The 18,766-nt window shown below is 44.5% G+C and overlaps 1 protein-coding gene and 1 long non-coding RNA gene across 2 annotated transcripts in view; both read right to left on the bottom strand.

The window, feature by feature from the left end:
* Window positions 1-3,583: 3,583 nt before the first annotated feature.
* Window positions 3,584-18,766, bottom strand: part of LOC115158783 (DENN domain-containing protein 1B) — a gene marked incomplete in the record, with an annotated part of 201,459 nt that continues 186,276 nt past the window's right edge. The window contains 3 exon segments of the mRNA XM_029708095.1: window positions 3,584-4,838; window positions 4,998-5,217; window positions 5,588-5,661. Coding sequence (XP_029563955.1) covers window positions 3,894-4,838; window positions 4,998-5,217; window positions 5,588-5,661 — 1,239 coding nt within the window.
* Window positions 6,880-7,859, bottom strand: LOC115158784 (uncharacterized). The gene is made up of 2 exons (XR_003868737.1): window positions 7,375-7,859; window positions 6,880-7,155 (listed from the first exon to the last, which is right to left on the bottom strand). It is a non-coding gene; the product is annotated as an uncharacterized LOC115158784 (long non-coding RNA).

The raw sequence follows: 18,766 nt of genomic DNA, 5'->3' as shown, positions 1-18,766 counted from the left end.
TACAGTGGATAAAGTTGCACCACTCAGTCCAAAACACACTACATTCACCTATATGTTGTTTTCTTTTCCTCTGCATTGAGAACATGCAAGTTACAGTACCATGTCAAGTAAGTTTCCACACACTAGACTTCAGTAGGTTGTACACGGCATATTCAAATCATTACAGTACCATGTCTAGGGACCAGTGAACAAGGTGAATGAATGAACTGTGCTATTCTCAGTACTGTCAGTCACTAAATGGACCTTTTAAAAGACAAGTGATATGCCTCCGTTAGTTTTCTTGACAATCAGTGGTTTTGATCTTTAATATCACATGGGTATTAGGAAAAAAAGGAAATGTAATCATAGCATAAGAGAATAGAAGCTGTCAGCTTTTATCCTGTTTTCTTCTGCATCAGCATGTAAGCAGTGAGATAGTAACCAGACATTCAGTCATACAAATACCAGCTTTTCAGTACACTGATAATCAGCCACACAGGATCCTGGCCGACTGTGTTAGGAAGACATTGCTCAAGTAAACCATCACAATCCACAGCAGTTAAATACAGTAGTCATGTAGTACATGAGAAATCAATTCAGTTTGATAATAAAATAACTACTAAGTACAGTATTTCAACACCATGTTTGCAAGGCAAGCATATTGGACAATACTACCAGACCCGACACCATAATTTTCCCCCATTTGATTTGATTAACAAAAAAAAAAACAGAAAAAAAACCATTCAACAACAAAATAAGATTAGCAGAAACAAACATTTTGAATTTAAAAAGACATCATTCATATACTACTGTACATGTATAACAAAAACTGAAAAATGAAGTCAATTAATTGCAATAATTTTTGCCACCTCATGAACTGAAATACTGTAACGTGCTTAAGTGAGTGACTGGATGGAAAATGGTTTGAGTTTAACACCTTTTTTTTTTAATTATACAAAAATGCCTCTTTCCCCCCAAAATAAGATCTAACAACAATAACATTTTAGGTGTTTGTTCTGTGAATCATGATACAATATACTATATATTATTAAACTCCATTTTAAAATACTGTAATCAGAAAAGAAAACATGTCCAATCATTGAAAATAATATTTCATCATTCTGAAACAAAGCTTGAAATATAACTACATAGAAAACATCTTCCAACAAAGAAATAGCAAGACCATTCTCTATTTTTTGAGCTCAGTCAGAAAGATCATTCTCCATTTTGTGAGCTCAGTCAGAGAGATCATTCAAATACTATCAAAGAGAAAAACACTACCAGCACACAGTAAGCTAAGCTTGATTATAAACATGGAAAACAGAGCCAGAATGACAGTCTAGTAGATCAAATAGGTTGAACTATGTTTCATAGGTTAAAGAACTGACAACATACATTTAAGGATGTGGTTTAATCTCATCACTGAGTGGACCAGTGGTTTTCCATGCATATACACTGCAGACAATAGCTATTGAAAAGTTGAGAGGACTTGACTTCTTTAAAAGATACACTATGCGGAAATCATTCCTCCATTTCCTGGTTCCTAAAATTATAACAGTTCACGACAAAACAACTAAGTATAGTGTAGAGAATCATTATACCATCTAAACCGCTGTGAAATATCTTTTCAATAACCAAAAATATTGTATTTTCAGCTGTTTGACGCTGGTGTACAAAATCGAAAGTAAAAGACCCATAAACTAAGCATAGAAATAGAGCACATAAAACAGATCTACCGCTTCTTAGACTGGCTTTCAATGAGAATGAAAGATCTATAACTCTGAATTTTGTCAGGTCACCCAAAAAGTTACATATAGCAGCTTAAAGATACATTAGCAATGGCATTTTGTCCCTAATACCTTGTGTTGACCACACTAAGTATTACTCATATACTGTAAGGCACGCCCTTCATTCTTACACACAAACCCACATTTTGGCCAAATGACAGACAATCTAATGAAACCATCAGTTAATCAATTTATGATTATCAATTACCTGATCTGATTACAATTCATGAATATTGGTAAAGTAAAATTCTATTCAGAATTTGGAAACGTTAAATGTTTTTTTTGCATAGTATATTGACAGCTTTCAAACTTCAAAACTGTCCAAATAGGTAACATTTTGGGGAGTGAAATAACAGGCCAACAAATTGTACACGGGCCCTTTCAAATCCAAATGAATAGCTGAGACGAGGGACTTCTCAGAACCACGGCGAACGCTTTACAACCTCATCGTTAGCACAGCCCGGCACTCAGGAGGGTGCGAGGGCTACCGTTAAATTGGCACACCCAACAGCACTAGAGAAAACTGGCTAAAGTCATCATCATAACATAACAACCACAAACAAGCACTGGAAAATACTTTCTTCTGTCTATGTACTATAGTGGTACTATAGTGAGTGGTCACAATCTCTGGACATTACACAAAGGGCTTGCATTGTCTCCATGGGAGATTGTTTTAAAATCACTTCAGACGTCTGTCCATACTCTCTGAGGAGAGCCGTATTGCTTTGTTATCCTTCTACAATCATCTCAAGCCTTCTGGTAAAACACAGTGTGAAAGCGTCACCTCAGTGTTTAGGAGAAAGCTTGCATTTCATTTGGTGTGCGCTCATAGCAACGATTTTAGTTTGTGAAATCCCACTCCACCTAAAGCACTCAACTCTACTGGCCTCCATTTGAACTGGCAGCCTCTATTTTAGCTGTCAGCACCAAAAACCAGGGGGAAGGACGGAAGAGAGAGGAGGATGGAAAGAGATGTTGTAAGATGGTGAGCAAGGAAAGGTGAATGAAGGCGAGCAGGAAGAAGTGGAGAGAAGGAGAGAAACAGAGAGAGAGATGGAGAGAAACAGAGAGAGAGGGAGAGAGAGATGAGAGAGGGTGAGAGAAACAGACAGAGAGCGAGAGACCGAGAGAGAGAAAAACAGACAGAGCGAGAGAGAGAGAGAGAAACAGACAGAGAGCGAGAGACCGAGAGAGAGAAAAACAGACAGAGCGAGAGAGAGAGAGAAACAGACAGAGAGATGGAGAGAGAGAAATAGACAGAGAGTGAGCGAGAGACCGAGAGAGAGAAAGTGGATTGTCTATTCATTCCTATCATCGGTTTACACAACTCCTCTTCTCCTTTATGTCCTGACAAACAGGAGCCTCCTGAGAAACAAACACTTGAAAAAAAGACATCTCTAAATAGGCTAAACGGATCAGCATATATTAAACTACCGTTACTATCTCTACGTGCAGTGAAAAAGCTGTCCATTTTCCACATTCATGACATGTGATAGTGGATCTAAGCAGATGAAACGTTTCCAGAGTAACAGCTATATATATATATATTAGACATTTTAAGACTGAGCCGTGCCAAAAGCAAATCCCAGCTCCATTTAAGGCATTGTGTTAGGCAACTATACAGCAGAACACTTACTTAGGTCAGGGGGGGTTACTTTGGGTCTTTACAATACTTTCAGATCTGAGGGAAACTAAAGGTTTTCTCTGTTAATTAAAACACACTCATCTTTTAGTACCATGTAAATGAGTAATAAGTACTATTTCATGCGAGTGAAAATCCACCACAGATTTCCCTTTGTTTACATGGTAAGTCTTTGTTTCATTTATAAGACGGTTTGTTTGAATTCTGTTGCATGTTAGAAAGAGAACCAAGATGACCGGTCTTCAACTCAGACCCCTAAACTTGGCAGGAAGACAAGTGTGAGTTAAAGAGTCGTATCAGGGCGAACACACGCATCATTTCCAGTTGCCTGGCAGTGCCACTGTGACTTCCTGCGGTCCAAGGTCTGTTTTTGCATTTTTTTCCCCTCAGTGGTTAAGGTTAGGATTTGAGGAGGGCATTCTGATTGTAGATCTGTGGTTAGAGGCAACGTCTACCTCAACCACTCCCTTGTCCCTGTTTCTGTCTCAAGACTTGTCTGTGGCTTTGCTGTGGCTGTGGTTGTTGTCATGGGTTTTATCATGTGTGTTGTTGGTTTTGCAGTGGACCTGGGACAGTTGTAGGCTGGTCTGAAAGTCTGAGCCGAGATGACACATGGAATCTATCTCCTCCAGAAGTCCTTTCTCCTGGACCTCTGCCCCCGAGACCCTGTCCTGTTCTTGCCCCAGCTCCAAGTCCTCTCCCTGACTCATCTCCTCTGGGCTCTCTCTCTCCCAGGGCACCAGCACTGAAGGCTGCCTGGCCTTCACCCCCAGACTCTCTCGGTTCTTGCTGCCCTGCCTCTGGAGATTCTTGTCCTGGTACTGCCTCATCGTTTCCTTGGACAGCACCTTCCTTCGCAGGATGCTGGAGGTGGTCTGGGGTTTGGACTCAGGGCTGAGCAACTGGGGGTTTGGGGACTCTCTAGTGTGGGTTAGCGGTGGTGTGTGTGTTGCCAGTGGAGGATTGCATGTGGAGGCACGAGTTGGTGCTGGAGAGCGGTTAGATGAGATGTGGTGGTCTCCCAGGGATGGTGATGGAGGTGTGGGGAGCGAAGACTCCTCTGGACGGAGCTGAGAGAGACAGATAGGGGGTGTGACATAAAGGGCCTGGGGATTAGGTTGGATTTTATGCTGGGCCTTGGTGTGAGGGGCCTGGGTCTTGGGCTGGAGACTGGGGACCTGGTTGTCCTGCACTGAGGCTGGAGCTAGGATGGGTGGAGAGGATGTTGAGGGGATATGCTTCTGCCTCTTGAGGCTGCTCTTGCTGGGCTGTCTACGTGGGGAGGGGGGCAGGTGCTTCCCGTGGAGGGCACCGTCGTCCTGCCAGCCCCCTCCCTGTTCTCCTCCTCCAACACCTCTTCTCCCCACCACCCGACTGCCACTAGTACACACCTGGGGCAGGTTGCTCTCACTGATGGGGTTAGACGTGTTCTAGAACACAGATACACACAGAGAGTGGTTTAGACATACAGATGTTTTCACTTACCGGTGCCTCATAGACATTGTGCAAGGCGTCCAGGCTCTGTCTATCTACTGTATGTATCTGGGGTTAGATTAGTGTGGTTTAGCTGTTACAGGTATTTCTCTTACCATTGCCTTGTAGTTGATGTTGTCCATTGTACTGAAGTCCAGGCTCTTGGCGGCGCTGAGTTTGCCGTGCTCTGTGCTGGTGGTGCTCAGAGAGTCCAGGATCTCCTCCAATAGGTTCATCTGGCCCGTGTGGGAGGAGTCTGTGTCCAGCTCCAGCGAATAGGATTCGTCACTGTCCTCTGTGTAAGACGCCACCTCCCCACTGTCCTCAGATGAGATCCTCAAGGTGAGCAAATTAAATTAGAAAAAATAAATCAGGAAATCAAATCAGCAACTTAAAATCAGAAAATGAATCCGCAAATCAATGAATACATGAAATTCAAAAAATACACAAATCAATTCGGTAAATAAATAAGTCTGCAAATATTCCAGCAGATCAATGATAATTTCATGAATAATGATCGGTCCAAGAAGCTATGATTACAACGCAATAAGTCTAGTTTAGGACTAAACCACTTGAGGGCAGCATTGGTATGGGTAGGAGGATGAAGAGGAATTAATACATAGATACATGTCAGATATCAGACATATCCAAACTACAGTATACTGGGACTCTATTGGCATCGGCATATTCTAAATCAGAGCCTTACTTGTTGGCAGTGTCCTCTTCATCGCCATCGATGGCAAAGTCAGGACATCCCATGGGACACTTGGTGTCATAATGCTGAAAAACACACCAGCGTTCCTCAGGTTACTCAAGGTGAATCGGATCTGAACATGACAACATCATGACTCTGGATGGTGATCGTGCTGTACGGTGTTTGTAACATGGAGACAGGGTGTTAATCACAGTCTAGTCCACCCCACCCAACCCCAGTCTAGTCCACCCCACCCAACCCCCAGTCCACCCCACCCAACCCCCAGTCCACCCCACCGCCATGCCCCACCCCGAGCCACCCTATTCCAGTCCACCCTAATCCAGTCCAGTCCGCCCCAGTCCAATATAGTCCGCCCCACCCCAGTCGACCCTAATCCAGTCCAGCCCGCCCCACCCCAGTCCAGTCCACTCCAGTCCAGCCCAGTATAGTCCGCCCCACCCCAGTCCATCCAAATCCAGTCCACCCCAGTCCAATCCAGTCCAACTCAGTCCACCCTAGTCCAACCCACCCCAGTCCAGTCCACCCTTGTCCATCCCAATCCAGTCCACCCCAGTCCAATCCAGTCCAACTCAGCCCACCCTAGTCCAGTCCAGCCCATCCCAACCTAGCCCAGCCTAACCCAGTCCAGCCCAGTCCAACCAACTCAGCTCAGTCTAACCTAGTCCAGTCCTGCCCAGTCCACCACAACCTAGCACAGCCTACCCCAGTCCAACCCAACTCAGCCCAGTCCACCCCAACCTAGCACACCCTAACCCAGTCCAGTCCATCTCAGTCAAACCCAACCCAGTCCAGCCTGCCCCAGTCCAGTCTACCCCAGCCTACCCCAGTCCAGTCTACCCCAGCTTACCCCAGTCCAGTCCAGCCCAGCGCTTGGTATCTCAGATCCAGTGTGTTTAATAAGCCACCTGTGTAACATGTTTAACTGTCTGGGGACTTAAAGGAGAGACTGCCTTTACAGCACACTGCATCTCCCTCCTCCCCCATGAGCTCAGCCCCAGACCTGGTATTAAACATAGCTTCATCCACTGCACACGTGTGATCTTTTACTCAGTCTCTACCTCTCTTTAAATGCCTCTCTAATTCACTCTCTCCCTCTCTTTAAATGCCCCTCTAACTGTCTCTACCTCTCTTTAAATGCCCCTCTATCTCACAGTCTCTACCTCTCTTTAAATGCCTCTCTAATTCACTCTCTCACAATCTCTACCTCTCTTTAAATGCCCCTCCAACTCAGTCTCTACCTCTCTTTAAATGCCCCTCTATCTCAGTCTCTACCTCTCTTTAAATGCCCCTCTAACACAGTCTCTACCTCTCTTTAAATGCCCCTCTAACTCAGTCTCTACCTCTCTTTAAATGCCCCTCTATCTCAGTCTCTGCCCCTCTAACTGTCGCTATCTCTTTAAATGCCCCTCTAACTCAGTCGCTACCTCTTTTTAAATGCCCCTCTAACTCAGTCTCTACCTCTCTTTAAATGGCCCTCTAACTCAGTCGCTACCTCTCTTTAAATGCCCTCTAACACAGTCTCTACCTCTTTTTAAATGCCCCTCTAACACAGTCGCTACCTCTCTTTAAATGACCCTCTATCTCAGTCTCTGCCCCTCTAACTGTCGCTATCTCTTTAAATGCCCCTCTAACTCAGTCGCTACCTCTTTTTAAATGCCCCTCTAACTCAGTCTCTACCTCTCTTTAAATGGCCCTCTAACTCAGTCGCTACCTCTCTTTAAATGCCCTCTAACACAGTCTCTACCTCTTTTTAAATGCCCCTCTAACACAGTCGCTACCTCTCTTTAAATGACAGTCTCCACCTCTCTTTAAATGCCCCTCTAACACAGTCGCTACCTCTCTTTAAATGCCCCTCTAACTCAGTCTCGACCTCTCCTTAAATGCCCCTCTATCTCAGTCTCTACCTCTCTTTAAATGCCCCTCTAACACAGTCTCTACCTCTCTTTAAATGCCCCTCTAACACAGTCTCCACCTCTCTTTAAATGCCCCTCTAACACAGTCTCGACCTCTCTTTAAATGCCCCTCTATCTCAGTCTCTACCTCTCTTTAAATGCCCCTCTAACTCAGTCTCTACCTCTCTTTAAATGCCCCTCTAACACAGTCTCTACCTCTCTTTAAATGCCCCTCTAACACAGTCTCCACCTCTCTTTAAATGCCCCTCTAACACAGTCTCTACCTCTCTTTAAATGCCCCTCCAACTCAGTCTCTACCTCTTTCAATGCCCCTCCAACTCAGTCTCTACCTCTCTTTAAATGCCCCTCTAACTCAGTCTCTACCTCTCTTTAAATGCCCCTCTAACAGTCTCTACCTCTCTTTCAATGCCCCTCTATCTCAGTCTCTACCCCTCTTTAAATGCCCCTCTAATTCACAGTCTAGACCTCTCATGCCGACTCTCCCTTACTCCACTGTCCTCTACCACCATCTCTCCATCCCAGTCTCTCTCTACCTTCACACCCCTATTTCTCTCTCTGTCCGCAGCCTATAAACTCAGGTTTGCCACATTATCAAAGCCTGTAACTTTCCCCGGCTCTCAGAGAGCAACCATGACCTATGACAGAGATAAATAGAGATAGAGAGAGAGAGGACAGGTCCAATTGAAGGAGAGAAAGAGGAAAAAGGGGACCTAAAACCCCTGAAGACGGGGGGGGGGCATTAGGGCGTTGCACCAACCTGGTCTTGATTAGCTGACACAGTGCCAGCCAGAAGGAAGGAATGTAACGTGTTGCTGATCTCTGCTCATTTAGGGTGCGCACACACACACACACACACAGAAAGGGGTTAACTGGCGCCAACAGAGGATAAATGTGTGCAGCGTCCATTTAGACCTCCTATCAAATGGGCTGAACAGGAACACACGGTGCTGACTGTCTGGCTTTGCCTGCTCCCTGGCTGCTCGCTGGCTGCCCCCTGGCTGCTCCCTGGCTGCTCTCTGGGAGCGGTCTGGCTGCTCGCTGGCTGCCGCCTGGCTGCTCCCTGGCTGCTCCCTGGGAGCGGTCTGGCTGCTCTCTAGCTTCGCTCTGGGAGCGGTCTGGCTGCTCCCTGGCTGCTCCCTGGGAGCGGTCTGGCTGCGCTCTAGCTGCTCCCTGGGAGCGGTCTGGCTGCTCTCTAGCTTCGCTCTGGGAGCGGTCTGGCTGCTCCCTGGGAGCGGTCTGGCTGCTCCCTGGGAGCGGTCTGGCTGCTCCCTGGGAGTGTTCTGGCTGCTCACCATACCCACCTCGACCCATCTCATAACCATACCCACCTCGACCCATACCCACCTCGACCCATCTCATACCCACCTCAACCCATCTCAGAACCAAACCCACCTCGACCCATCTCAGAACCATACCCACCTCGACCCATCTCAGAACCATACCCACCTCGACCCATCTCATAACCATACCCACCTCGACCCATCTCATATCCATACCCACCTCGACCCATCTCATACCCACCTCGACCCATCTCATAACCATACCCACCTCGACCCATCTCATACCCACCTCGACCCATCTCATAACCATACCCACCTCGACCCACCTCATAACCATACCCACCTCAACCCATCTCATAACCATACCCACCTCGACCCATCTCATAACCATACCCACCTCGACCCATCTCATACCCACCTCGACCCACCTCATAACCATACCCACCTCGACCCACCTCATACCCACCTCGACCCATCTCATACCCACCTCGACCCATCTCATACCCACCTCGACCCACCTCATAACCATACCCATCTCATAACCATACCCATCTCATAACCATACCCGCCTCATAACCATACCCGCCTCATAACCATACCCGCCTCATAACCATACCCGCCTCATAACCATACCCGCCTCATAACCATACCCGCCTCATAACCATACCCGCCTCATAACCATACCCACCTCATAACCATACCCACCTCATAACCATACCCACCTCATAACCATACCCACCTCATAACCATACCCACCTCATAACCATACCCACCTCATAACCATACCCACCTCATAACCATACCCACCTCATAACCATACCCACCTCATACCCACTTCAACCCATCTCAACCAGCCCTCCCTTTCCTATGATCACTATTCTATCCATGCTAGATTCCCAACAACTACCTAAATACTGTAGGAAGGACAAACGATACAGACAGCAGAAAGACATCTGCAAACAAAAGTAACCTGTACGAATACACACTGTCTACTTATGAAACACACATAACTGATTTAACATACAAGTCATCCAGTGGTGTTGATTACAGTGGAAGTAGAATGGCTATTAAAGAAACAGTCCAGCCAAGCTAACCCAGAGATAACCATGCTTCTCATGACAGACTGATAGAAAACTGGAAAAGTCACTCTCTCTGTCTCTACCGCTCTTTCTTGTTCTATTGGTCTCCATCTCACCCTCTCATTCTGCATCTCTCTCTCCCTCTCATTACAGATGACGGCTGCAGTTAAAGAGAAATGGAGAGAGAATGAGAGACAGAGAGAAGGGGAGATCGAGAGGGAGAGAGAGAAAGGAGAGAGTGCAGCGCCAGGAAAAGATGCAGCAAATTATGTCTAATACTGAAAATGAAAAGGTCCAGACTATTTCACGAAATCTGTCCAAAACCCCCAGTTTGGAGGACAGAGGGGAAAAAAAACATTTTGTTTGTTTAAACGCACACTAAATCACTAAACTCACTGTTATGAGATGTGGTTCAATAGCTACTCTGCAGGGTCACCTCTGCTGGCATGACAGTGGACCTTCTTACTATCTGTGAATATTTGTTTGAATAATGTTTAGTTCACTGATGTGATATACACAATGGTGAGTTATTCTAGTCATTGTCAATACCTACGCAGCTACACATATTCTGTGGCAATAAATCATTTAAATTTACAGTAAGTTGACAGCCATCTTTTCACTTAAAATAATTTATTGAAGTACAATTCTGGTGAAATAAAACCTGTATATTCAATATGGCCAATACTGCTAAGTAATCCTCTAACAAGGAATAGTGTCATGCTTTCCAAACGGAATGAGCCAAGATATCAAATCTATATAGAGGAGAGCTCATGCCAGTGACTCTATGAAACCTTCATGTACCATACAATAAATCTAGATTTCACTCCTCTAGTTATGAGAGGAAAATAGTAATCACCGTCCAATTCAGATAGAAATATTTGAAGAAATAAACTTTTTCTCTCTCCCTCTCTCTCCTCGGTCTGCTTGACTAATTATGTGAAGCGGCGAGCATGCGGCTGTGCACTGAGGCCAACGACGGAGCGCCAGTGACTTTAACTATCGGCTCTACATTATACATTTCATATGGTGTTTCTGAGTGGCCACTGATCTCACAGCTTGGCACACTACGTGAGATATGCCTGGAACATGCACACAAACCTTATAGAGAGAGAGAAAGAGAGGGGAAAGAGAGAGAGAAAGAGAGAGAGCGAGAGAGAGCGAGAGAGAGAGAAAGAGAGGGGAAAGAGAGAGAGAAAGAGAGAGAGCGAGAGAGAGAGAAAGAGAGGGGAAAGAGAGAGAGAAAGAGAGAGAGCGAGAGAGAGAGAAAGAGAGGGGAAAGAGAGAGAGAAAGAGAGAGAGCGAGAGAGAGAGAAAGAGAGGGGAAAGAGAGAGAGAAAGAGAGAGAGCGAGAGAGAGAGAAAGAGAGGGGAAAGAGAGAGAGAAAGAGAGAGAGCGAGAGAGAGCGAGAGAGAGAGAAAGAGAGGGGAAAGAGAGAGAGAAAGAGAGAGAGCGAGAGAGAGAGAAGAGAGGGGAAAGAGAGAGAGAAAGAGAGAGAGCGAGAGAGAGAGAAAGAGAGGGGAAAGAGAGAGAGAAAGAGAGAGAGCGAGAGAGAGAGAAAGAGAGGGGAAAGAGAGAGAGCGAGAGAGAGAGAAAGAGAGGGGAAAGAGAGCACGAGAGAGAGGGGGAGAGAGGGGGAGAGAAAGAGCGAGACGGGGAGAGAAAGAGCGAGAGAGAGGGGGGGGAGAGGGGGAGAGAGAGGGGGGAGGAGAGGGGGAGAGAAAGAGAAAGTGAGAGAGGGGGGAGAGAAAGAGAGGGAGGAGAGAGAGAGGGGGAGGGGGAGAGAACAGGAGCGAGAAAGAGAGGTGAGAGAGAGAGGGAGAGAAAGAGAGAGCGAGAGAGGGGGAGGGGGAAAGAGAAAGAGAGAGCGAGAGAGGGGGGAGGGGGAAAGAGAAAGAGAGAGCGAGAGAGTGAGGGGGGGAGAACTGGAGCGAGAAAGAGAGGGGAGAGAGCGAGCAAGAGAGAGAGAGGTGAGGGGGGAAAGAGAGAGAGGGGCGAGGGGGAGAGAAAGAGAGAGCGAGAGAGATGGGGAGGGGGAGAGGGGGAAAGAAAGAGAGCGAGAGTGAGAGGGGGGAGAGAAAGAGAGAACACGAGAGCGAGAGGGGAAGGGGAGAGAAAGTGAGCGAGAGAGGAGGGAGAGAAACAGAGAGAGAAGGGGAGGGAGAGAGGGGGAGAGAAAGAGAGCGGGGGAGAAAGAGAGAGAGATGGGGAGGGGGAGAGAGGAGAGAGCGGAGGGAGAGAGAGAGAGAGAGAGAGAGAGAGAGAGAGAGAGAGAGAGAGAGAGAGAGAGCAAAAGAGAGGGGAGGGGGAGAGAAAGAGAGCGTGAGAGAGAGCGGGAGAGAAATCGAGAGCGAGAGACAGAGAGGGGAGATAGAAAGATGGATGGGGGAGGGGGAGAGAAAGAGAGAGGGAGAGAGAGAACTGGAGCGAGAGAGAGAGGGATGGAGACGCATGGCCAAGTCTGTCTTTCTGTTAGACATACAACTACAGACGCTGTTTGAGGCAGGATCCACTGCTTGCCTGCCTGCCTGCCTGCCTGTCCAACTGGCTGCCTGCCTGCCTGTCCAACTGGCTGCCTCTGAAAACACACGCTTTTTAACAAACTGGCTAAAAGAAAAGGATGGTACACATTTAGCAAAACAATGAAGCATTCCTATAAAATCACCAAGCTGGATGTATGCAGTACTTCAAAGATACCAGCAGGTGGTAGTTTAGATTCAGCCAACAATCTCACAGGCCAGAGACTACAAATAACCACCTAAACACACACAGTTATACTACAGTTACACTAGTTATACTAATATTTATACTAGTTCTACTTAGTTATATTAGTTATACTACAGTTACACTACAGTTGCACTTTCTTCCACTGCAAATCTACTATTCCAGTGTTTTACTTGCTATATTGTATGTACTTCGCCACCATGGCCTATTTTTTGCCTTTACCTCCCTTATCTCACCTCATTTGCTCACATTGTATATAGACTTATTTTTCTACTGTATTATTGACTGTATGTTTGTTTTACTCCATGTGTAACTCTGTGTTGTTGTATGTGTCGAACTGCTTTGCTTTATCTTGGCCAGGTTGCAGTTGTAAATGAGAACTTGTTCTCAACTAGCCTACCTGGTTAAATAAAGGACTTGTTCTCAACTAGCCTACCTGGTTAAATAAAGGACTTGTTCTCAACTAGCCTACCTGGTTAAATAAAGGACTTGTTCTCAACTAGCCTACCTGGTTAAATAAAGGACTTGTTCTCAACTAGCCTACCTGGTTAAATAAAGGACTTGTTCTCAACTAGCCTACCTGGTTAAATAAAGGACTTGTTCTCAACTAGCCTACCTGGTTAAATAAAGGACTTGTTCTCAACTGGCCTACCTGGTTAAATAAAGGACTTGTTCTCAACTGGCCTACCTGGTTAAATAAAGGACTTGTTCTCAACTAGCCTACCTGGTTAAATAAAGGACTTGTTCTCAACTTGCCTACCTGGTTAAATAAAGGACTTGTTCTCAACTGGCCTACCTGGTTAAATAAAGGACTTGTTCTCAACTAGCCTACCTGGTTAAATAAAGGACTTGTTCTCAACTAGCCCTCCTGGTTAAATAAAGGTGAAATAAATAAAAAATAGATAAAAATACTACAGTTACACAAGTTATACCACAGTTACACAACAGTTATACCAGTTACCCTACAGCTACACTACAGCTATACTTGTTATACTACAGTTAAACTACAGTTCCACTAGTTATACTATATAGTTACACATATACTAATAGTTATACTACAGTTACACTAGTTACACTAATAGTTATACTAGTTACACTACAGTTACACTACAGCTATACTTGTTAAACTACAGTTCCACTAGTTATACTATAGTTACAATAGTTATACATATACTAATAGTTATACTACAGTTACACTAGTTACACTAATAGTTATACTAGTTACACTACAGTTACACTAGTTATTCGATAGTTATACTAGTTATACTACAGTTATACTACAATTACACTAGTTACATTAGTTATACTACAGGTATACTAGAGTTACAATAGTTATACTAGTTATAGAACAGTTACACTAGTTACACTATAGTTACACATATACTAATAGTTATACTACAGTTACACTAGTTATACAAGTTATACTAATAGATATACAAGTTATACTTACAGTTATACTAGTTACACTACAGCTGTACTAGTTACACTACAGTTATACTAGTTACACTACAGCTGTACCTGTTATACTACAGTTATACTAATTACACTAGTAATACTAGTTGTACTGCAGTTGTACTAGTTACACTACAGTTACTAGTTATACTACAATTACACTAGTTACACGATAGTTATACTTGTTATACTACAATTACACTAGTTATACTAGAGTTACAATAGTTATACTAGTTATAGAACAGTTACACTAGTTATACTAATAGTTATACTAGTTATACTTATAGTTATACTAGTTACACTACAGTTACACTAGTTATACGATAGTTATACTTGTTATACTACAGTTATACTACAATTACACGAGTTATACTAGAGTTACAAAAGTTATACTAGTTATAGAACAGTTACACTAGTATAATACAGTTATACTAGTTACACTACACTTACACCAGTTATTCTACAGTTACACTAGTTATACTACAGTTACACTACAGTTATAGTACAGTTGCACAACAGTTATACTTGTTATACTAGTTCAGTGGTTCTTAACCTGGGTTCGATCGAACAATACAAGAACACAACGCTCGCTGAATTCAAGGTGAAGAGAGCCATTTTTCCAATTAAGAAGGGTTCGGTGAATGCGCATATGAAACTGGTGGGGGTCAGTACCTCCAACAAGGTTAAGAACCACTGTACTAGTTACACTACAGCTTTACTACAGCTACACCACAGCTATACTTGTTATACTACAGTTATACAAGTTACACTAGTAATACTAGTTGTACTAGTTACACGAGTTATACTACAATTACATTAGTTATACAATAGTTATACTACAGTTATACTACAATTACACTAGTTATACTAGAGTTACAATAGTTATGCTAGTTATAGAACAGTTACACTAGTTATAATGCAGTTACACTAGTTACACTACAGTTATACTTGTTATACTACAGTTATACAAGTTAGACTAGTAATACTAGTTGTACTACAGTTGTACTAGTTACACTAGTTATACTACAATTACACTAGTTATACTAGAGTTACAATAGTTATGCTAGTTATAGAACAGTTACACTAGTTATAATGCAGTTACACTAGTTACACTACAGTTATACTTGTTATACTACAGTTATACAAGTTAGACTAGTAATACTAGTTGTACTACAGTTGTACTAGTTACACTAGTTATACTACAATTACACTAGTTATACTAGAGTTACAATAGTTATACTAGTTATCCTACAGTTACACTAGTTATACTTGTTATACTACAGTTACACTAGTTACAATGCAGTTATACTAGTTACACAACAGTTACACTAGTTATACTACAATTACACTAGTTATACGACAGTTACACTACAGTTACACTACAGTTACACTAGAGTTACACTAGTTATACACCATTTATACTACAGTTAAACTACAGTTAAACTACAGTTACACTACAGTTACACTACAGTTACACTACAGTTACACTACAGTTACACTACAGTTATACTTGTTACACTACAGTTACACTAGTTACACTACAGTTACACTAGTTACAATAGTTATACTACAGTTATACTACATTTACAAGTTATACTACAACTACAGTTGCAATAGTTATACTACAGTTACACTCCAGTTATACTAGTTACCCAGTTACATTTCAGTTATACGTACTACACACACTGATATCTAATATGAGAAGAAACTCTAAAGATGAACCAGATCAGTAATTCATTAGAAATGGAGAATGTTGTTAAACACTGCATGGTGATAAAAGGTATGAGAGGTTCAGATGTTTGTATCACTCTGAGAGCTGACCATGAGGTGTGTGTGTGTGTGTGTGTGTATTGGGTCCCTGACGCAAGGTGTGTGCAAAGTGTGCATGAATTATACAGCAGATGAATGGTCTGTTCTGTCTCTTTAATATGCAGAGAGGGAGAGAGGAGAGGAGAGGAGAGGAGAAAGACCTGAGTGGCACAGTGGTCTAAGGCACTGCATCGCAGTGCTAAGCTGTTCTGCTAGAGATCCTGGTTCGAGTCCAGGCTCTGTCGCAGACAGACAGTGTTGGCTTGGTTGGGTTGTGTTCCGGAGGACGCATGGCTCTCGACCTTCGCCTCTCCCGAATCCGTACGGAAGTTGCAGCGATGAGACAAGACTGTAACTACCAATTGGAAACCACGAAATTAGGGAGGAAAGAGGTATATAATTTTTTTTTAAATAAAAAATAAAAAAGGAGGAGGAGAAGAGAAGAGGAGCGGAGCAGTAGCCCTGGCCAAGGGGCTCCATTTGTCTCCATTGGGCCGGGTACAGGGGATAGGGTAGAGATGGGGTTTGGTGTTGAAGTAAAGGTATTGTATATGGTTAGGGATGAATGTATGGGTTGGGTACAGGGGATAGGGTAGAGATGGGGTTTCGTGTTGAGGTAAAGGTATTGTATATGAATGTATGGGTTGGGTACAGGGGATAGGGTAGAGATGGGGTTAGGTGTTGAGGTAAAGGTATTGTATATGGTTAGGGATGAATGTATGGGTTGGGTACAGGGGATAGGATAGAAATGGGGTTTGGTGTTGAGGTAAAGGTATTGTATATGACTGTATGGGCCGGGTACAGGGGATAGGGTAGAGATGGGGTTTGGTGTTGAGGTAAAGGTATTGTATATGACTGTATGGGCCGGGTACAGGGGATAGGGTAGAGATGGGGTTTGGTGTTGAGGTAAAGGTATTGTATATGACTGTATGGGTTGGGTACAGGGGATAGGGTAGAGATGGGGTTTGGTGTTGAGGTAAAGGTATTGTATATGACTGTATGGGCCGGGTACAGGGGATAGGGTAGAGATGGGGTTTGGTGTTGAGGTAAAGGTATTGTATATGAATGTATGGGTTGGGTACAGGGCAGCAGGCTCGAGTATGGATCTGGGTTAGATGCAGGTCGCAGGAAAAGAGAGATGGCCAATGGGGCTCCATCTGTCTACATTGAAGGTTACAGGGGATGAGGATTGGGTCTGGGGTATGAGTTTTATTGAACAATTGATCTGAAGAGCTGCCTAACACACACACACACACACACAAACACACACACGCACGCACGCACGCACACACACGCCACAGAGAAACCAGTGCTCTGGGACATGCCATCCTGTGTGTGCCTGCACCAGCAGTCCCTGGGGTCCCGTTACTGTGGCAGAGCTCAGAGCAAGGAGGGAGGGGTGGGTGTGTGTGTGTGTGTGTGTGTGTGTGTGTGTGTGTGTGTGTGTGTGTGTGTGTGTGTGGTCTTGAATTACTATCCCTTTTGGTACTGGAAATCCCCAAAAGTCCTCAAAAGGATAGTAAAACAAAGAAAATTCTCCCTCGTGGGGACATTTCCCAGGTCCCCACAAGGACAAAGGCTATTTTAGGCTTTACAATTATAGTTAGGGTCAGAATCAGGGTTAGGGGTTAAGGTTAGGTTTAGGATTTTGAATGGAAATTAATTTTAGGTCCACACAAGGACAGTAAAACATGTGCTGTGTGTGTTTGTCTGTGTGTATGCATGCGTGTATTTGTGTGTGTGCATTTGTGTGTGTGTGTGTATAGGTGGCACGTAAAGGACCCACTATCACATATTGAGCCGACAACCAAGCAATCACCATGCGAACTACATCTAGCAGGAGCTTTGTAGAAAGAGAGAGAGATACAGACAGAGAGAGAGGGACAGAGACAGCGTGAGAGAGACAGCCCCTTGAATTGAATTGAGAGACAGAGAGAGAGAGACAGAAAGAGAGAGAGAGGTGGGGGGGTGCATGGACTTGGATGTGCCAGCTTGCACATAATAGAAAACATGGCAGTTTTTTTTAATGATGCCACAAGGAGATTCTCCTGAGTAAGCGCTGACTAGCAGAGGAGCTGTTGTGTTGAATGTCTGTCCATACTGTACACAGAGATACAGAGCAAACTAACAAGCGTTGTATAGACTGCTACTACTGCTGATGTTACACACTAGAAAATCATTACTGATAATCTGGCACATTGACAAACTACGAATGGGAAGAAGGATGTAGAGAGGAAACCAAGGGAAGAGGTAGAGGACAGAGAGAGAGAGATGTGGAGCTAGATGAGGAGGGAGATGGAGAGAGAGAGAGAGAGGTGGAGCTAGATGAGGAGGGAGATGGAGAGAGAGAGAGAGAGAGGTGGGAAGAGGTAGAGGACAGAGAGAGAGAGAGGTGGAGCTAGATGAGGAGGGAGATGGAGAGAGAGAGAGAGAGAGAGGTGGAGCTAGATGAGGAGGGAGATGGAGAGGGATGGGAAGAGGTAGAGGACAGAGAGAGAGAGAGGTGGAGCTAGATGAGGAGGGAGATGGAGAGAGAGAGAGAGAGGTGGAGCTAGATGAGGAGGGAGATGGAGAGAGAGAGAGAGAGGGATGGGAAGAGGTAGAGGACAGAGAGAGAGAGAGAGAGGTGGAGCTAGATGAGGAGGGAGATGGAGAGAGAGAGATGTGGAGCTAGATGAGGAGAGAGAGAGAGAGAGAGGGATGGGAAGAGGTAGAGGACAGAGAGAGAGAGAGGTGGAGCTAGATGAGGAGGGAGATGGAGAGAGAGAGAGAGAGGTGGAGCTAGATGAGGAGGGAGATGGAGAGAGAGAGAGAGAGGGATGGGAAGAGGTAGAGGACAGAGAGAGAGAGAGAGAGGTGGAGCTAGATGAGGAGGGAGATGGAGAGAGAGATGTGGAGCTAGATGAGGAGAGAGAG

This window comes from Salmo trutta, chromosome 22, assembly GCF_901001165.1.
Source record: "Salmo trutta chromosome 22, fSalTru1.1, whole genome shotgun sequence".
NCBI classification, from domain to species: domain Eukaryota; kingdom Metazoa; phylum Chordata; class Actinopteri; order Salmoniformes; family Salmonidae; genus Salmo; species Salmo trutta.
Note: the sequence above shows the minus strand (reverse complement) of the source record. Positions and strands in the feature narration are given on the sequence as shown.